Below are 13165 nucleotides of genomic sequence, written 5' to 3'. Positions count from 1 at the left end.
ATGAAGTTTAAAGCAGCCACACAAAGGAATTCTGTGCATCCATTAAAAGGGCTGCAAGAAAAATGTTCAGACTACACTAAGTCAAAAGTTTCAAAATATGTGAAATATCCTTTTTAAAAAATATAGATGCAGATGTAGAAATAACTAGGAAGTCACACATCAAAATAATAACAGTGGTCCTCGCGGGATATATCTTTTTAATTCATCAAATTGGTCATAACAAAATGCTATAATGTAACTTAAAACCAATAGAGGCTTAAAAAAGAAAAGACAGCATATATGTTTGCTTCATCCTGTTCCCAGAAAGGGATGTATAAAACCAAAAATTAGTTGATTACCTTAGTTTTATCTCCTCAAATTGAAAATCATGAATTGTACCACAATGCTGAAAATGGGCTGTTTGCACTTATTCATTAAACACTGACTCATTGCCTCCTATGTACCAAGTGTTGAGACACTGAGTAAACAAAGACAATGCAGAGGTGGCGGGACCATCAAACAGTTTTTCTAAAGACCAGGGAGTAACATCAGCTCTGCAAGTAGACTGAGAATGGGGGCAAAAGAGAAGTGGGAAGGTCAGGGTATTAGTTTCCTTCCTATTGCTGCTTTAACAAGTTATTGCAAACTTAGTGACTTAAAACACAGATTTGTTATCTTCCAGTTCTGTAGGTCAAAAGTCCAAAAAGGGTCTCTCTGGGCCAAGATCAAGGTGTCAACAGAGCTGCCTTCCTTTCTGGAGGCTCTAGGGGAGAATTCGCTACCTTGTCTTCTTCTGCTTCTAGAAGCAGCTTGGATTCCTTGGTGGATGGCCCTTTCTTTCCCCATCAGAGCCAGCAAAGGCAGATCAAGACCTCCAGGCACACCACTCTGAGCTCCACTTCTGCTTCCCTCTTCTATTTGTGTGGACTTTTGTGATTATATTGGTCCCACCTGCATTACCCAGGCTACTCTCCGTATTTTATAAGGTCAGTTGATTAGCAACCTTAATTACCCTTTGTCATGGAACCTAACACATTCACAGGTTCTGCGGATTAGGATATGAACCTCTTGGGGAGGGGCGAGCATTATTCTGCCTATACAGCCAATTTAAAAATCATTACATTGATCCAAAGGAGAGCCTGAAGGATGGCAATAGCAATTCAAATAGGGTGGAAAAGGCAGTTCCATAAGATAGGAGGTTGAAACCTCCAAGGTTTGGTAGCCAATCAGAAACGGGGAGTGAGTTGGAGCCTAAGTGGCAGATGGAAGCTGTTACCACTCGCAAAGACAGGAAACACATGCAAGGGACCAGCTGACAGAGAAAGATAGCAATGTGGATGCATGTGGTACTTGAGGGACTCATGAGACGTGAGTAGACATTCCCAGTAGCATTTGGCTCTGTGAGCAGATGGTCTGGAAGGAGGTCTGGACTGGATAAAAAGAAGTGAGATACAGCAGCACAGAAAGCTCCTGGATGAAGCAAAAGAGATAAGCTGGGCAAACTGTCTGCTCTAGAATGAATCACATGGAAAGAAGTCTTTCTTTAGGGATATCTTCACTTTGTACCCAGCGTCCACAGGTAAAGAATGTGAGATGTGAACACTACACAGGGCAAGAAGGATTATTCCCAAGGTGGATTAACCAAGCTGGCCCCCTTCTCACTCAAGTAAATCCATAGGAAAAACTGCCTTATGTTTCCAGAAATTCTAAAGTACTCCTCTAAGTTAATGGCACCACATAACTGCTTTATATATAATTCAATCTGGTGAACTGAGTTCTACAAAGACTGTGGTATATTTTCAGAAGTCTTAACTATTTTTTTCAGGAAAAAAAAAAGAAAAGGGAAAAAAGGCAATTAAACAACATTTGAAAACATTTAAGATACCAGAAGTTTTAAATCACTCTTACAGCTAATTTGGGGAATGCTTTTTAGAAGTACTCATGGAGAAAACTAAGAAAACCCATTTGATCACCCAAAGCCACATTTCAGGCTTCTCATAACACATATTGACCTGGTACACAAATGCTCTATCAATGCAGTGGTAAAATAAATCTAATATATTTCAGACGTGCCTTCGCTCTAAATCAGGGAGCACAGAAAAAAGAAAAAAAAGTGTTTAAAAAATAAAAAAGTATTGGTTGTATCAGTTTTGGTTTTGTCTAACTACTACTGAAGCAAATATTCTCCCCTGAAACATTTAGAGCCCAGAAGGAGGGATGTGGGTAATATTTAGATCCAGAGGGGTCCTAAGAGTGAATTCAACAGCCTCTTAAATATGAGGCCACTGAGGAAAAGAATTAATGACTTGCCCAAGGCCACTTTACCACTTTACCAATGGCCCAACTCCCTGGCTAGTCTTCCTCACATGGCCTCTGAATCTTTTTCACCTGCCCAGTACACATTCTCTTCTTCATACAACACACATATTTCATCTATTCCTGTCCATCTCACTGTATGAAATCATAGATACCTAGAATTTTCTTTCCCCATTTCATATCCACCACTCAAACCTCCAGTGACTCCAACAATGTTTGTCTGGTCTGCCAAACCTGAGAGGTTAGTGAGCAGGCTTGACTAGAAAACTAGTCACAGAATCTGCTCGGCCAGTTTTTTTTTTTTTTTATGTTTATTTATTTATTTTGAGAGAGAGAGAGAGAGAGAGAGAGCAAGCAGGGGAGGGGCAGAGGGAGAGGGAGAGAGAGAATCCCAAGCAGGCTCCATGCTGTCAGTGAAGAGCCCTATAAGGGGCTCAATCCCATGAACTGTGAGATCATGACCTAAGCCCAGATCGAGTCAGTCAGAGCCACCCAGGTGCCCCTGCTCCAACAGTTCTTACAGAGAGATACTGAGCACAGCTAGGAGAGATGGCTACATAACTAATAATCAGAAGTTTCTTCACTAGTAGTCTCTGAACCACTATTCTGTTGGGCCTCAGAATGGATAGAAAAGCAAAACTAAGCCACTGTTGAGCAGGCAAAGCAGCAAAAATTTGGTTAGCATGAGGATTTTTCATAGACTTTTAACAATGTTCTTCCTCCATGGTACAAAGTACTTCCCCACACTCACAGGTTGTCAGTAATGACTATGCACACAGGAAGTGTCAGGCTTCTGTCTATTAAATTGCCATTCTTCCTGTAGGAGAGTGCTTTGACATGTGCTTTTATCCTTATTTATGTACTTATCCTCATTATCATGTTCCTGATAACAAGCTGTATTCTTTCTATACACTAGCCTCCAAAGAAAGCAATGCTCAGTTCTTAACCCAGGTTATTAAAAAAAAAATAAACAGACCCCTCCAGTGTACCTTTGAATGGAGGAATGGCCAATATCTACAAACATGAGCCAATCTTACAGAAAAAAAAACCAGCTTTGCAAACTAGAACAAAATGTAATTGCCACCACCTTCTCCTGCCAATCCCGGGAAGAGTGGCCTTCTCACCTAGAAGTAAAAGATTCAGGTGTCCTCAAATGCCAAACCATGTTGTCGTCGGATTTCTGGGGACTATAGATCACTAATCCTTGCATACACCTGGCTGGGTAATCAGACACATAGAAAGTAGGCTAAACAGAGGCTGTACCAAGGGCAAAGTTTGAAGGGCAAGTTTAAAACTTGACACAAGCAGAGAAGTGAAACTTTGGTTATATACTATCTTCCTGCAAACTGCTGCATAGTGAACAGTTTTCTAACACCTACTTCCCTTAGGGTCCCTGAGTGTCCATTCCTATCTCCAGTGACAAGAGGGCAAAGCAATGCAGTCCTATTACAGCTCTGGTCAACTTCCTCTCTCCTTTCTGGCATCCCTCCACCTCCAGCCTCCATCTAGCTCCAACTCCTAACCTCCCTCTGTTTCCCATCACAGTCAGATGAATTAACATGACACAGATCCACCAGGGGTTAAACCCTCAGCCATCAAAAATTCCCAAATTAATTCAGAATAAAACATAATTTTAATAGATTAAATACCAATTTTACACCTACTATGGTTCATATACTACTTTCAAAGAAAACCGTCCCCCTTCCCTTAGGACACCAATGTTAGCCCAAGAGCTGTTGACAACTCACCTGGTTCTGTGGAACATTCACAACCACAAAGTAGGTTAAACCAGGTATGGTATTTCCTTGAGAAAGAGTTGATTCAGTAATTGCTTCAAGGCTACCTAAATATTCCGTGAGAATGCACCCATACTTCCCCTTCTTCTAACTCAAGGTTATTAATTTTTTCCTAATTCTAGGTCCTAATATCTTTTTACCCTCGTTGGAGTGAATAATGCACACTCCAACTGCACAAAACATCTCCCGTCTAAAAGGGGTGAAGGAAATTTAGATGCTTATTTGAGTGTGAGAATCACCAAAGGAATGTTTGCTAAAGAGGAGGTAGAGAAACTGGTCTGACTCACCATGATAGCTACTGCAACCTTCTGCCTGACTCATTTAATAATTCTTTCTCAACTTCATAACCACCTGTTCAGTGGCATTATTAGTTCTCTCTTTATGAGCAAAATTATCTTCCTGATAAATTTGCTCCAAATTTTTATTCATTTCCTATTGAACCGTAAGTAACTATTCCCTTTAGGGAACAGATGTAATTTGCTGTCCTGGCTAAACTCAGACTCTGTCCATAAATATTTTGCTAATCATAAGAGTGCTTTGTTTCTCTCATTGGTGCCTACAGCCCCTACAATGAAACACAAGTTCAAGATCACAGCCAGGATTTTGATGGAGACAAAATACCTAGTCTCCCATGAATATCATAACATGGAAGCAAAATACATTATTTCCCAAATATTAATCACTCATTTCTTCACTGAATAGCTCTAGAGAGCTTCAGGCTGAGATAAAGCCACACTTCCAGGAATTTAAGTCCTGGAGGATCACAGGTCATAAGTGAAACTGAATCCAGGAAAAGTAACTGAGCTGTTACTCTGTGAAACAAATCAGGTGAAATTATGTGGCATGAAGGGCCATTATTGTTGAGTTGTAATAGATTTTAAATACTCCCACTTCATACAAGAGAAGTCATTTAAGTACAGCTGAGAAATTGTTATAGGATGTCTAGTTAGTCTATTTTCCCTATGTATGAAAGAACTGGCATTTTATTTTCATACATGCTTTTGAAAAAAGCGTACAAACTCAGAGTTATAAGCCTCACCACAGTGGTTCCAATCTCTGGAACTAAGAATCCCCTTCAAAACTGATAAAGGCTTTCAATTCTCTCCCAGAAGAGAAAAATACACAAACAAAATTTTGTAAATCCATTCATAGAATGTATTGGCATTCCCCTAAAATCCATCCCCATAAAACCTTCTGAGGTCCTCTGCTTCAGAGGTAATATCTGGCCCATGCTTAGGTCCACTTCTTCTATTAAGCAAACACAAAAACAATTCCTCCTTCACAATTACAGCTCTTCTAAAAAGTGGTAGGTGCTCTCCTTGCAAGTGGCCTTCATCAGACATTATTTTTACACTCTTTTATTTTCCTGGTCACACTCATCTTTTCCCAAAGCATAGACAAAGAATGTTCTGAAAAATGAAATGGTATGCCTCAAACTGAATTAAGTTTCCCATCACTGGGAAGGTACAGAGACTGGATTCTCACTTGTTAGGGGTATGGTAGAGGGTATCCAAGAATCAGAAGGGGAATTGGAATACATATCCTCTGAAGTTCACTCCAATCTGAGATTTCATGATTAATTCATACTTTGATGCCTTCTATGTCTTTCACTGGGTGGCACTAAAGACTAAATACTATGTTTCCCATGAAGTTCAACCAGGAAAAGCATGTATTCTACTATCATTGTGCACATTAATTCGGGCAGGATCAACCTTATTTTACTTTCTAGCATCTGTTATCTCAATTTTTTGGAAGACACAACTTAAACTCCTACTGAGTCCTAAGTTAACTAAAACCCCTATATCTTCTACACATGTGCTGTTAAGTCACATCACCCACCATTGTTGACAATTCATTTATTCAATTTGCTCATTTAGGCAATATTCTTTTATTGATAGTCTAGCCAGTATTGAGGGAGAGAAAGTCTCTGCCCTCATAAAGTATACACAATGGTGTTACACAATTTGAACCATGACTCTAGTCCTTGAATTTTCAAGTTTTCCACTCTTGTGAAATATCCACAATGATGAAGAAAAAACAACTCCTTTCCTTGAAGATAAAACACTAATCATACACAAGCCCTCACAGAGCTTTCAGATAACTCTTTCAGGACTTCACCTTCAAAGTGAGAAATTCTGACTCATTCACTTCAAGTGAAAAGTGAGAGGAATATAATCATTGCATCATAGACCATTAGAGGAAAATAAAGCAAAAATATGAAAGACAGCCATAATAAAGCCTAACCTTGAAATTTTCCTGAGAAGAGAACACATAGGAAAACTGTGCATAGGAAAACTATAATTATATTCTCCCAAAAATCCTGGAGAAGAATCCTTTATTTTTCATCTATTAATGACAATGGGTCTATGTAGTGCTAAATAGTTTCTGAAGTAATTCTGGAAAGTGTTTGTTTTCCACAATTTTAAATGCTGAGAATATAATTAGCTACTTAAATGCAAATGCTAATACATCAGTTTGTGTCCACAGTGAACACTCTTTGCACAACACATGATTTGATACTAATCTATGCCAAGATTTTCTTCCACAATCACAAATTAACTGAAAATGGCCACAGGAATTCCCTCTTTACTGCCAAAAAGCTCTTTTCAGGCTTAACACTTTCCAACCTACACAGGAGGACTCATCCCAGGTATAAAAAGCTGAGGGAAGAGAAAAGGAGGAAGGAAGAAAAGGGGACAATTGAAGAACATCTTACATCAGACACTATCCTAGGCTGTCATGCCAGAGACCACTACTTTTTCCTAATACCTATTTCCTCCTTCCTCCTTAGGAATAGAACCACCAATTAGCAACTGGGTGAATGGCAGTCCCAGAATAAAGATGGTATTTCTCAGCACTCGCAAAGGGCAGATGAGGCCATATGACTAACGGTTGGCCAAGGAGATACTAACATCAGTCCTAAGATCAACTTTGAGGTGTGCTGAGAATCGTGAAACAAGAAGACAGAAGGAGCATGGGTCCCTGATGAACAAGAAGCCAACAAAATGGCCCCAAACTAAACTACCTGTGGACCTTGTTTAGGTGAGATAGAAATAAACTTCTAACCTACTTAAGGCACTGTAATTTGGGGTTTTCTGTCACTTGTAGCTGAATTTAGGATATAGCAAACTTATTTAATGCATGTAATATTTCTATTAGGTAGATATTATCATTACCATTTTGCACAATAAAAAACTGAATATTTTTGCTAGGTCCCTCATAAACAAAAGAATCCCATAGATGAAAAGAAAACATAGTAGCATAAGAAGCAAGCAGCACATCTTGGTGCAAAAGATAGATAACAGCACTAACTAGATTGTCAAAGAAGTTTTTTTACATAAAATATATATGATGGCATCCAAATATTACCTTGGCCTAAAAGTCTCAAATACCCTCAAATACTTTCAAAGACCTACAAATTATTAGGGGTCCTTAGTGTTTTGGTTTAATCATCTCAATAAATAACCTTCACCCAAATGATACCACCCTCTGTCTTCTTTATTCACTATATTCTTTTTTATCTCCCCAGGACCCTTAGCACAGTAGTAGGTATAACCAAAGGCATCAAAAAAAAAAAAAAAAAAAAAAAAAAAAGCCATGTGAAGGAACTGTATAATATGCAAAAACCACCACCTCAAATTTTATTTCAAAACACTTTCAATGTCTTTATACCCCTTTCCTTCCATCCTGATTCAGTATGGACAGTGGTCTTTCATACACAACATTATAGAGGTATTAGCTTTGCTTGACTGAAATTTAACTTTTGAGAGAAACGTTCATTTCTCCAAACCAAAATATATTAATTATGGTCTTAATGAGGAATGTGGTCTGGGGCACCTGGGTGACTCAGGCAGTTGAGCAGCTGACTACAGGTCAGGTCATAATTTTGCAGTTTGTGGGTTCAAGCCCCACATCAGGCTCTCTGCTGTCAGCATGGAGCCTGCTTCGGATTCATTCATATTCATTCATTCATTCTCTCTCTCTCTCTCTCTCTCTCTCTCTCTCCCTCCCTCCCCTCCCCAGCTTGTGTGCATGCATTCTCTCTCTCTCTCAAAAATAAATAAACATTAAAAATTTTTTAAAAGAATGTAGTCTTATAATCACTTTTGTCAACATGGTTTTGAAGTAAGGTCAAATTCCTATTAATAATGTGTTGATTTTGAATCTATATGAAGAAGTGACAGCATGATTTTCAAGAACTTCAGAAAATGTACCAAATACTAGATCTAGATAATTAAGTTGTGACAGTCAAACACTTAAGCTGAGAATTCATTTCCATTTGTCTGGCATAGCTGTTTAACTGTACTGCATTCCAATAATTGCATTAGGATGTTCAGAGGATGTAAATGAAGTTTTCCTTCAGATCTTACTTGGACACCTAGTAGTAAACAATTGCACAACAATTAAGTCAAAGTGTTTGCCCTCACTCGTTGGCTAAAACGCAGGAATGGATTGTCATCTAGTGGCAAGGTCAGAAAGTAAGAAATTTGGAGAAGAGAGGTTTGGGGGTCTCTGGAATGATTGTTTGACTTGGTGCAATAAAGCAGAGCAGTAGAAATCAATATAATTTATCACCAAGATCAATGCAGTTCCAACCACATGGCATTTTTTAAAAAGAAAAAGATGAAAGAGCCAGTTGATTTTATTGATATACTTCCTATGAATGAGTTTGTTACCATAGTTCCCATAATTTCTGGCCCAACTCAGAATATTTTTGTTACCCTAATAATTTTCTATATAATTAAAAATTTGCAGGAGTCATTTTCTCCCAGCATGCCAGAATAGCAGAAAGAATGGTAAACAAATAATCACTCACCTCTTTCCAACATTAGTTTCATCACCACCAAGAAGAATTTATGAAGCATTTCTTTACTTCTTTCCCTAGCACTAGGTTGAGCCCTAAGTGTGCTCTTTTCTTTTGAGAACATAAACTGTTAAGTACATGCCAGATCATCTTATTTTAGGCATAAGAACCCTGGGCCCACTTTAAACCAAGGAAAAAACCTCAAAGAAGTACTTGCTTTGGGTAAAATAGTGTTTCATTGAAGCTAAGACGTTCATTGAAACCTGGTTCATTGAAACCAGGTCTGTCTGCTCTGAAGTCTTTTCTCTTAACCACTGTACTGACTGTTTCATCTCACTTCCAATGGGACATGTGCTTTGAGGCTGTTGCCCCACAGGTGACAGACTGGAATCTCTCTTGCTGGGTCCCCCATGTGACTAATAACAACCTGCAGAGTAGCTAGTTGGGGTTAGACAATGTTGAAACAGGAAGAGGCCAAACACAATGGTTCTTCTATGGCCCAAGCCCCTAACTCTAATCAACAAAACTACCAGGGCTCAGGGAAACAGCTGACAACCTCAGGTGACAGTACTCAATATGGAATGCAGACAGCCAAGGGAGGAATCACGAATGAATATATAAACAGGGCTGACACAAAAGCAAATATTGACACTGCCTACAGAGCAAAGGTTATGAATACTTGATAAGAACATAGAAGTTTCCTGTTACAAAGAATGGGACTAGGAAAACTGCCCCCTCACTTGTGATTACACATAGCCTCTCAGAGGAGAATTTCAGGTGCAGTCAGAATAAGGAAGTGGCTTGTGACCTTTGCAATAAAGGGCGATGATGCTGGACCTGAGTCAAAGGACAAAATCAGCAAAAGGAGAGGGTTCTAAGGCAACCCATTGCTACAGGAACATGAGATGTGTGGTAATGATGAAGCAATACAGAAGCACTTATTTTCTTCAACAAACAAAAAAGTTTTATCAGTGCTTACTGTGCCAGGCTCTGAGGGAACAAAGATGAATTAGTCAGTGTACATTCTCCAGAGAGAGGTAAGAGCAAACACAGATTTAACCAACACATGTTAATTACGAAGCTGGACGTGAGTACAAAGGGCTGAGGGGACACAGAGGAGGTGCTCCTAAGTCAGAATGGAGCTTTGAGGAGAGTTTTTGTAAACAAGGCTGTTTAGATGTTTAACCAGGTAATTGACAGCAGGTAATGGTAGTAAAGGTTCTACCACTCACTGTTCTGTAAATAAAGCAGATTACTTAACCCTTCTGGGCCTCAATTTCTTCATTTGTAAAATGGAAATAAGAATAGTATCTACTTCATGAGGATGTCCTAAAGATCAAAATTTAGAAAAGAGTCTGGCACATGCAGTAAACAACAAAAGTTACCTAGCTGAATTGCTGAATAAAATAATGAACATTCATTTAACAAATAAATGAATGGATTCAACTATTCAGGGGTGAAGGGAATCAAGAGGAAGCCTTTCCTGAATGTCAAATGTCTACAATGCCTATGGGACACACAAGTAAAGATTTCTAGTAGTATATGCAAGTCTAGAGATAGCTCTGGTGCTGGAGATAAAAATTTGAGAATCATCAGGTGTTTGAAGTAATGAGAAAGGATGAGATCATTTAAGAAGAGAGAGAGGACCAAGAGGAAGATTATAACCAAGCTCTGAATAGATCAAACATTTAGAAATCAGTAAAGGAAGAGGAGCCAGCAAAGGGAAATAGGGAAAAGGAAAAGTATGTGTGTGGTAACCAGATGAATGAAAGGCAAAGGGACCAGCATCAGCTAAGGCACAGGAACGTGAAATGGCAATGTGTGTATATGCAAGGTTGGGAGAGGGATGCAGATTACTATGAGTTCAGTATTACCTAAGCATAAACCAAGAGACAATTGGAAGATGGAAGATTGAGATAAAAGTAAAGCCAGAAGGTGACAAACCTTGTATGTGAAGTCAAGGACTTTGGATGATTAAGAGACTTCAAAAGGTTTTAGCCAGGAGAGATGTCTGGCCAAGTGTGCATACTAGATGGCTTATTCTGGTAGCTGTGTGGATAACATCTATGGGAGGCAGAATAACAGACCCCCCCCCCAAAGATGTCTGTCCTAATCCCTAAAATCTGTGAATGTTTGTTTACATGGCAAAGGGGCATCAAGGTTGCAGGTGGAATTAAGGTTGCTAATCAGATGACCTTAAAATAGGGAAATTACCCCCCATTTGCAGATGAGTCCAATATAATCACAAGGGTCCTTAAAAGTGAAAGAGAGAATCAGATGAGAAAAACATATAAATGGTAGCATGAGAAAAACTCAATCCACTGTTGTTAGCTTTGAAGATGAGGAAAGGAGCCACAAACTATGGAATGTGGGCAGCCTCTGGAACCTGGAAAAGGCGCACACACACACACACACACACACACACACACACACACACACAAATCTCCCTCTAGGCCCCCAGAAAAAAAAACTTAGTCCTACTGAAACCTTGATTTTATCCCAGTGACATGCATTTCAGACTTCTAAACCATGGAACTGAATGACAAATTTGTGTACTTTTAAGCCACTAAGTTTATGGTAATTTGTTAAAACAGCAATAAGAAATTAATGCAAATGTCCTTAAGAGGTAAAAACACTGAAATCTGAAAAACCAACTGGGAGGCTGTTGCATATGTGCTGAGGAGAGAAGATGAAAGTCTGTCTTAGGAAAAAGGGAACAGGGTAGGAAAGAGAATGGTGCTTCTCTGAACATCTATTGTTTACCTCTTGTGATTATCAACACATCTCTGTCAGATGAATAGGTAGGTCTCTTCATGGAACATGTGTACCACGTTAAAATTAAGATATATCCCTACTGAAGAAAAACTTACCTAACAAACTGAATTGGAAACAAAGGAAGTTTAAAATAGGGATCACCCATAGTCATGCTGAACCTTTAAGACCACACTCCAGGATCTGTCTTTTCTTCTATGAATCCTCCCATATGTTGTGGTTTTATAACACTTCCAAAAGTTAGAAAAATGTTTTTTATAACTTTTTATTCTCTCCTTTACATTCCTCTGACACTTAAAAATTCCTTGCCTACATGCTTGCAATACTAGTAATTTTCTCTCCCAGGAGCTACCTTCTGCTTCTCTTTTTTATGCAAGTAATTCATATTCATTTTAGAAAAATTAGAACACAAGCAAAAGAAAAAAGGTAAATCATTCTAATCCCACCCCCTTGAGATAACCATTTTTTTTTTGCATTTCCAGAGGTATCTTTGAGAATGTTTTAGTATTTGTACATATTTGTGTATTTTGTAAAAGAATCTTTTTTAAAGAAAAAGTACTCTTTTAAAATGTCACAGTTCCACAATTGTATGGTCAATTAATCTTCAACAAAGGAGACAAGAATATGCAATAGGAAAAAGACAGTCTCTTCACCAAATGGTGCTGGAAAACTAGTCAGCTACATGCAAAAGAATGAAGCTGAACCACTTTCTTACACCATACACAAAAATAAACTCAAAAGGATTAAAGACCTAAATTTGAGACCTGAAACCATAAAATCCTTGAAGAGAACACAGACAATAACTTCTGACATCAGTTGTAGCAACATTTTTCTAGATATATCTTCTGAGGCAAGGGAAACAAAAGCAAAAATAAACTATTGGGACTACATCAAAATAAAAAGCCTCTGCAGAGCAAAAGAAACAATCAACAAAACTAAAAGACAACCTAATAAACGGAAGAAGGTATTTGCAAATGATATGTATAAAGGATTAGTATCCAAAACACATAAAGATCTTATACAACTCAAAACCAAAAAACCCCAAATAATTGAATTAATAAGTGGGCAGAAGGAAAAACATTTCTCCAAAAAAAACACAAAACATACAGATAGCCAACAAATACATAAAGAGATGCTCAACATCACTCATCATCAGGAAAATACAAATCAAAACCAAAATGAGATATCACCTCACATATCTCAGAATGGTTAAAATAAAAATACAAGGTACATGTGTTGGCATGGATGTGGAGAAAAAGAAAACTTCAAGCACTGTTAGTGGGAATGCAAACTGGTGCAGCCATTGTGGAAAACAGTATGGAGATTTCTCAAAAAATTAAAAATTAATTACCATATTATCCAATAATTCTACTGCTGAGTATTTACCCAAAGAATGCAAAAACAGTAATTCAAAAAGATATATGCATCCCTATGTTTACTGCAGCATTTTTTTTTTACCACAGCCAAATTATGGAAGCAGCCCAATTGTCCACTGATA

At 38.3% G+C, this 13165-nt stretch overlaps 1 protein-coding gene across 6 annotated transcripts in view; it reads right to left on the bottom strand.

Annotated features, from left to right (window-relative positions):
- SYT16 (synaptotagmin 16) overlaps positions 1-13165 on the bottom strand; it is a 251067-nt gene that overhangs the window by 148801 nt on the left and 89101 nt on the right. For 5 of the 6 annotated variants that reach the window (XM_060619990.3, XM_060619996.3, XM_060619994.3 and 2 more), the window contains exon 1: positions 8908-9469. The exons of the other annotated variant lie outside the window; for it this stretch is intronic. Coding sequence is in view for 2 of the 5 variants with exons in the window: in XM_060619996.3 (XP_060475979.1) it covers positions 8908-9019 (112 nt within the window). In the remaining 3 variants the exon portion in view is untranslated. Of the gene's footprint in view, positions 1-8907; positions 9470-13165 lie in introns of those variants that run through there. 6 annotated transcript variants of the gene reach the window in all.

The sequence above is a fragment of the Panthera onca genome, chromosome B3, assembly GCF_046562875.1.
Source record: "Panthera onca isolate mPanOnc1 chromosome B3, mPanOnc1 haplotype 2, whole genome shotgun sequence".
Taxonomy (NCBI): Eukaryota; Metazoa; Chordata; class Mammalia; order Carnivora; family Felidae; genus Panthera; species Panthera onca.
The sequence above is the reverse complement of the archived record's forward strand: the minus strand, read 5'-3'. Positions and strand labels throughout refer to the sequence as shown.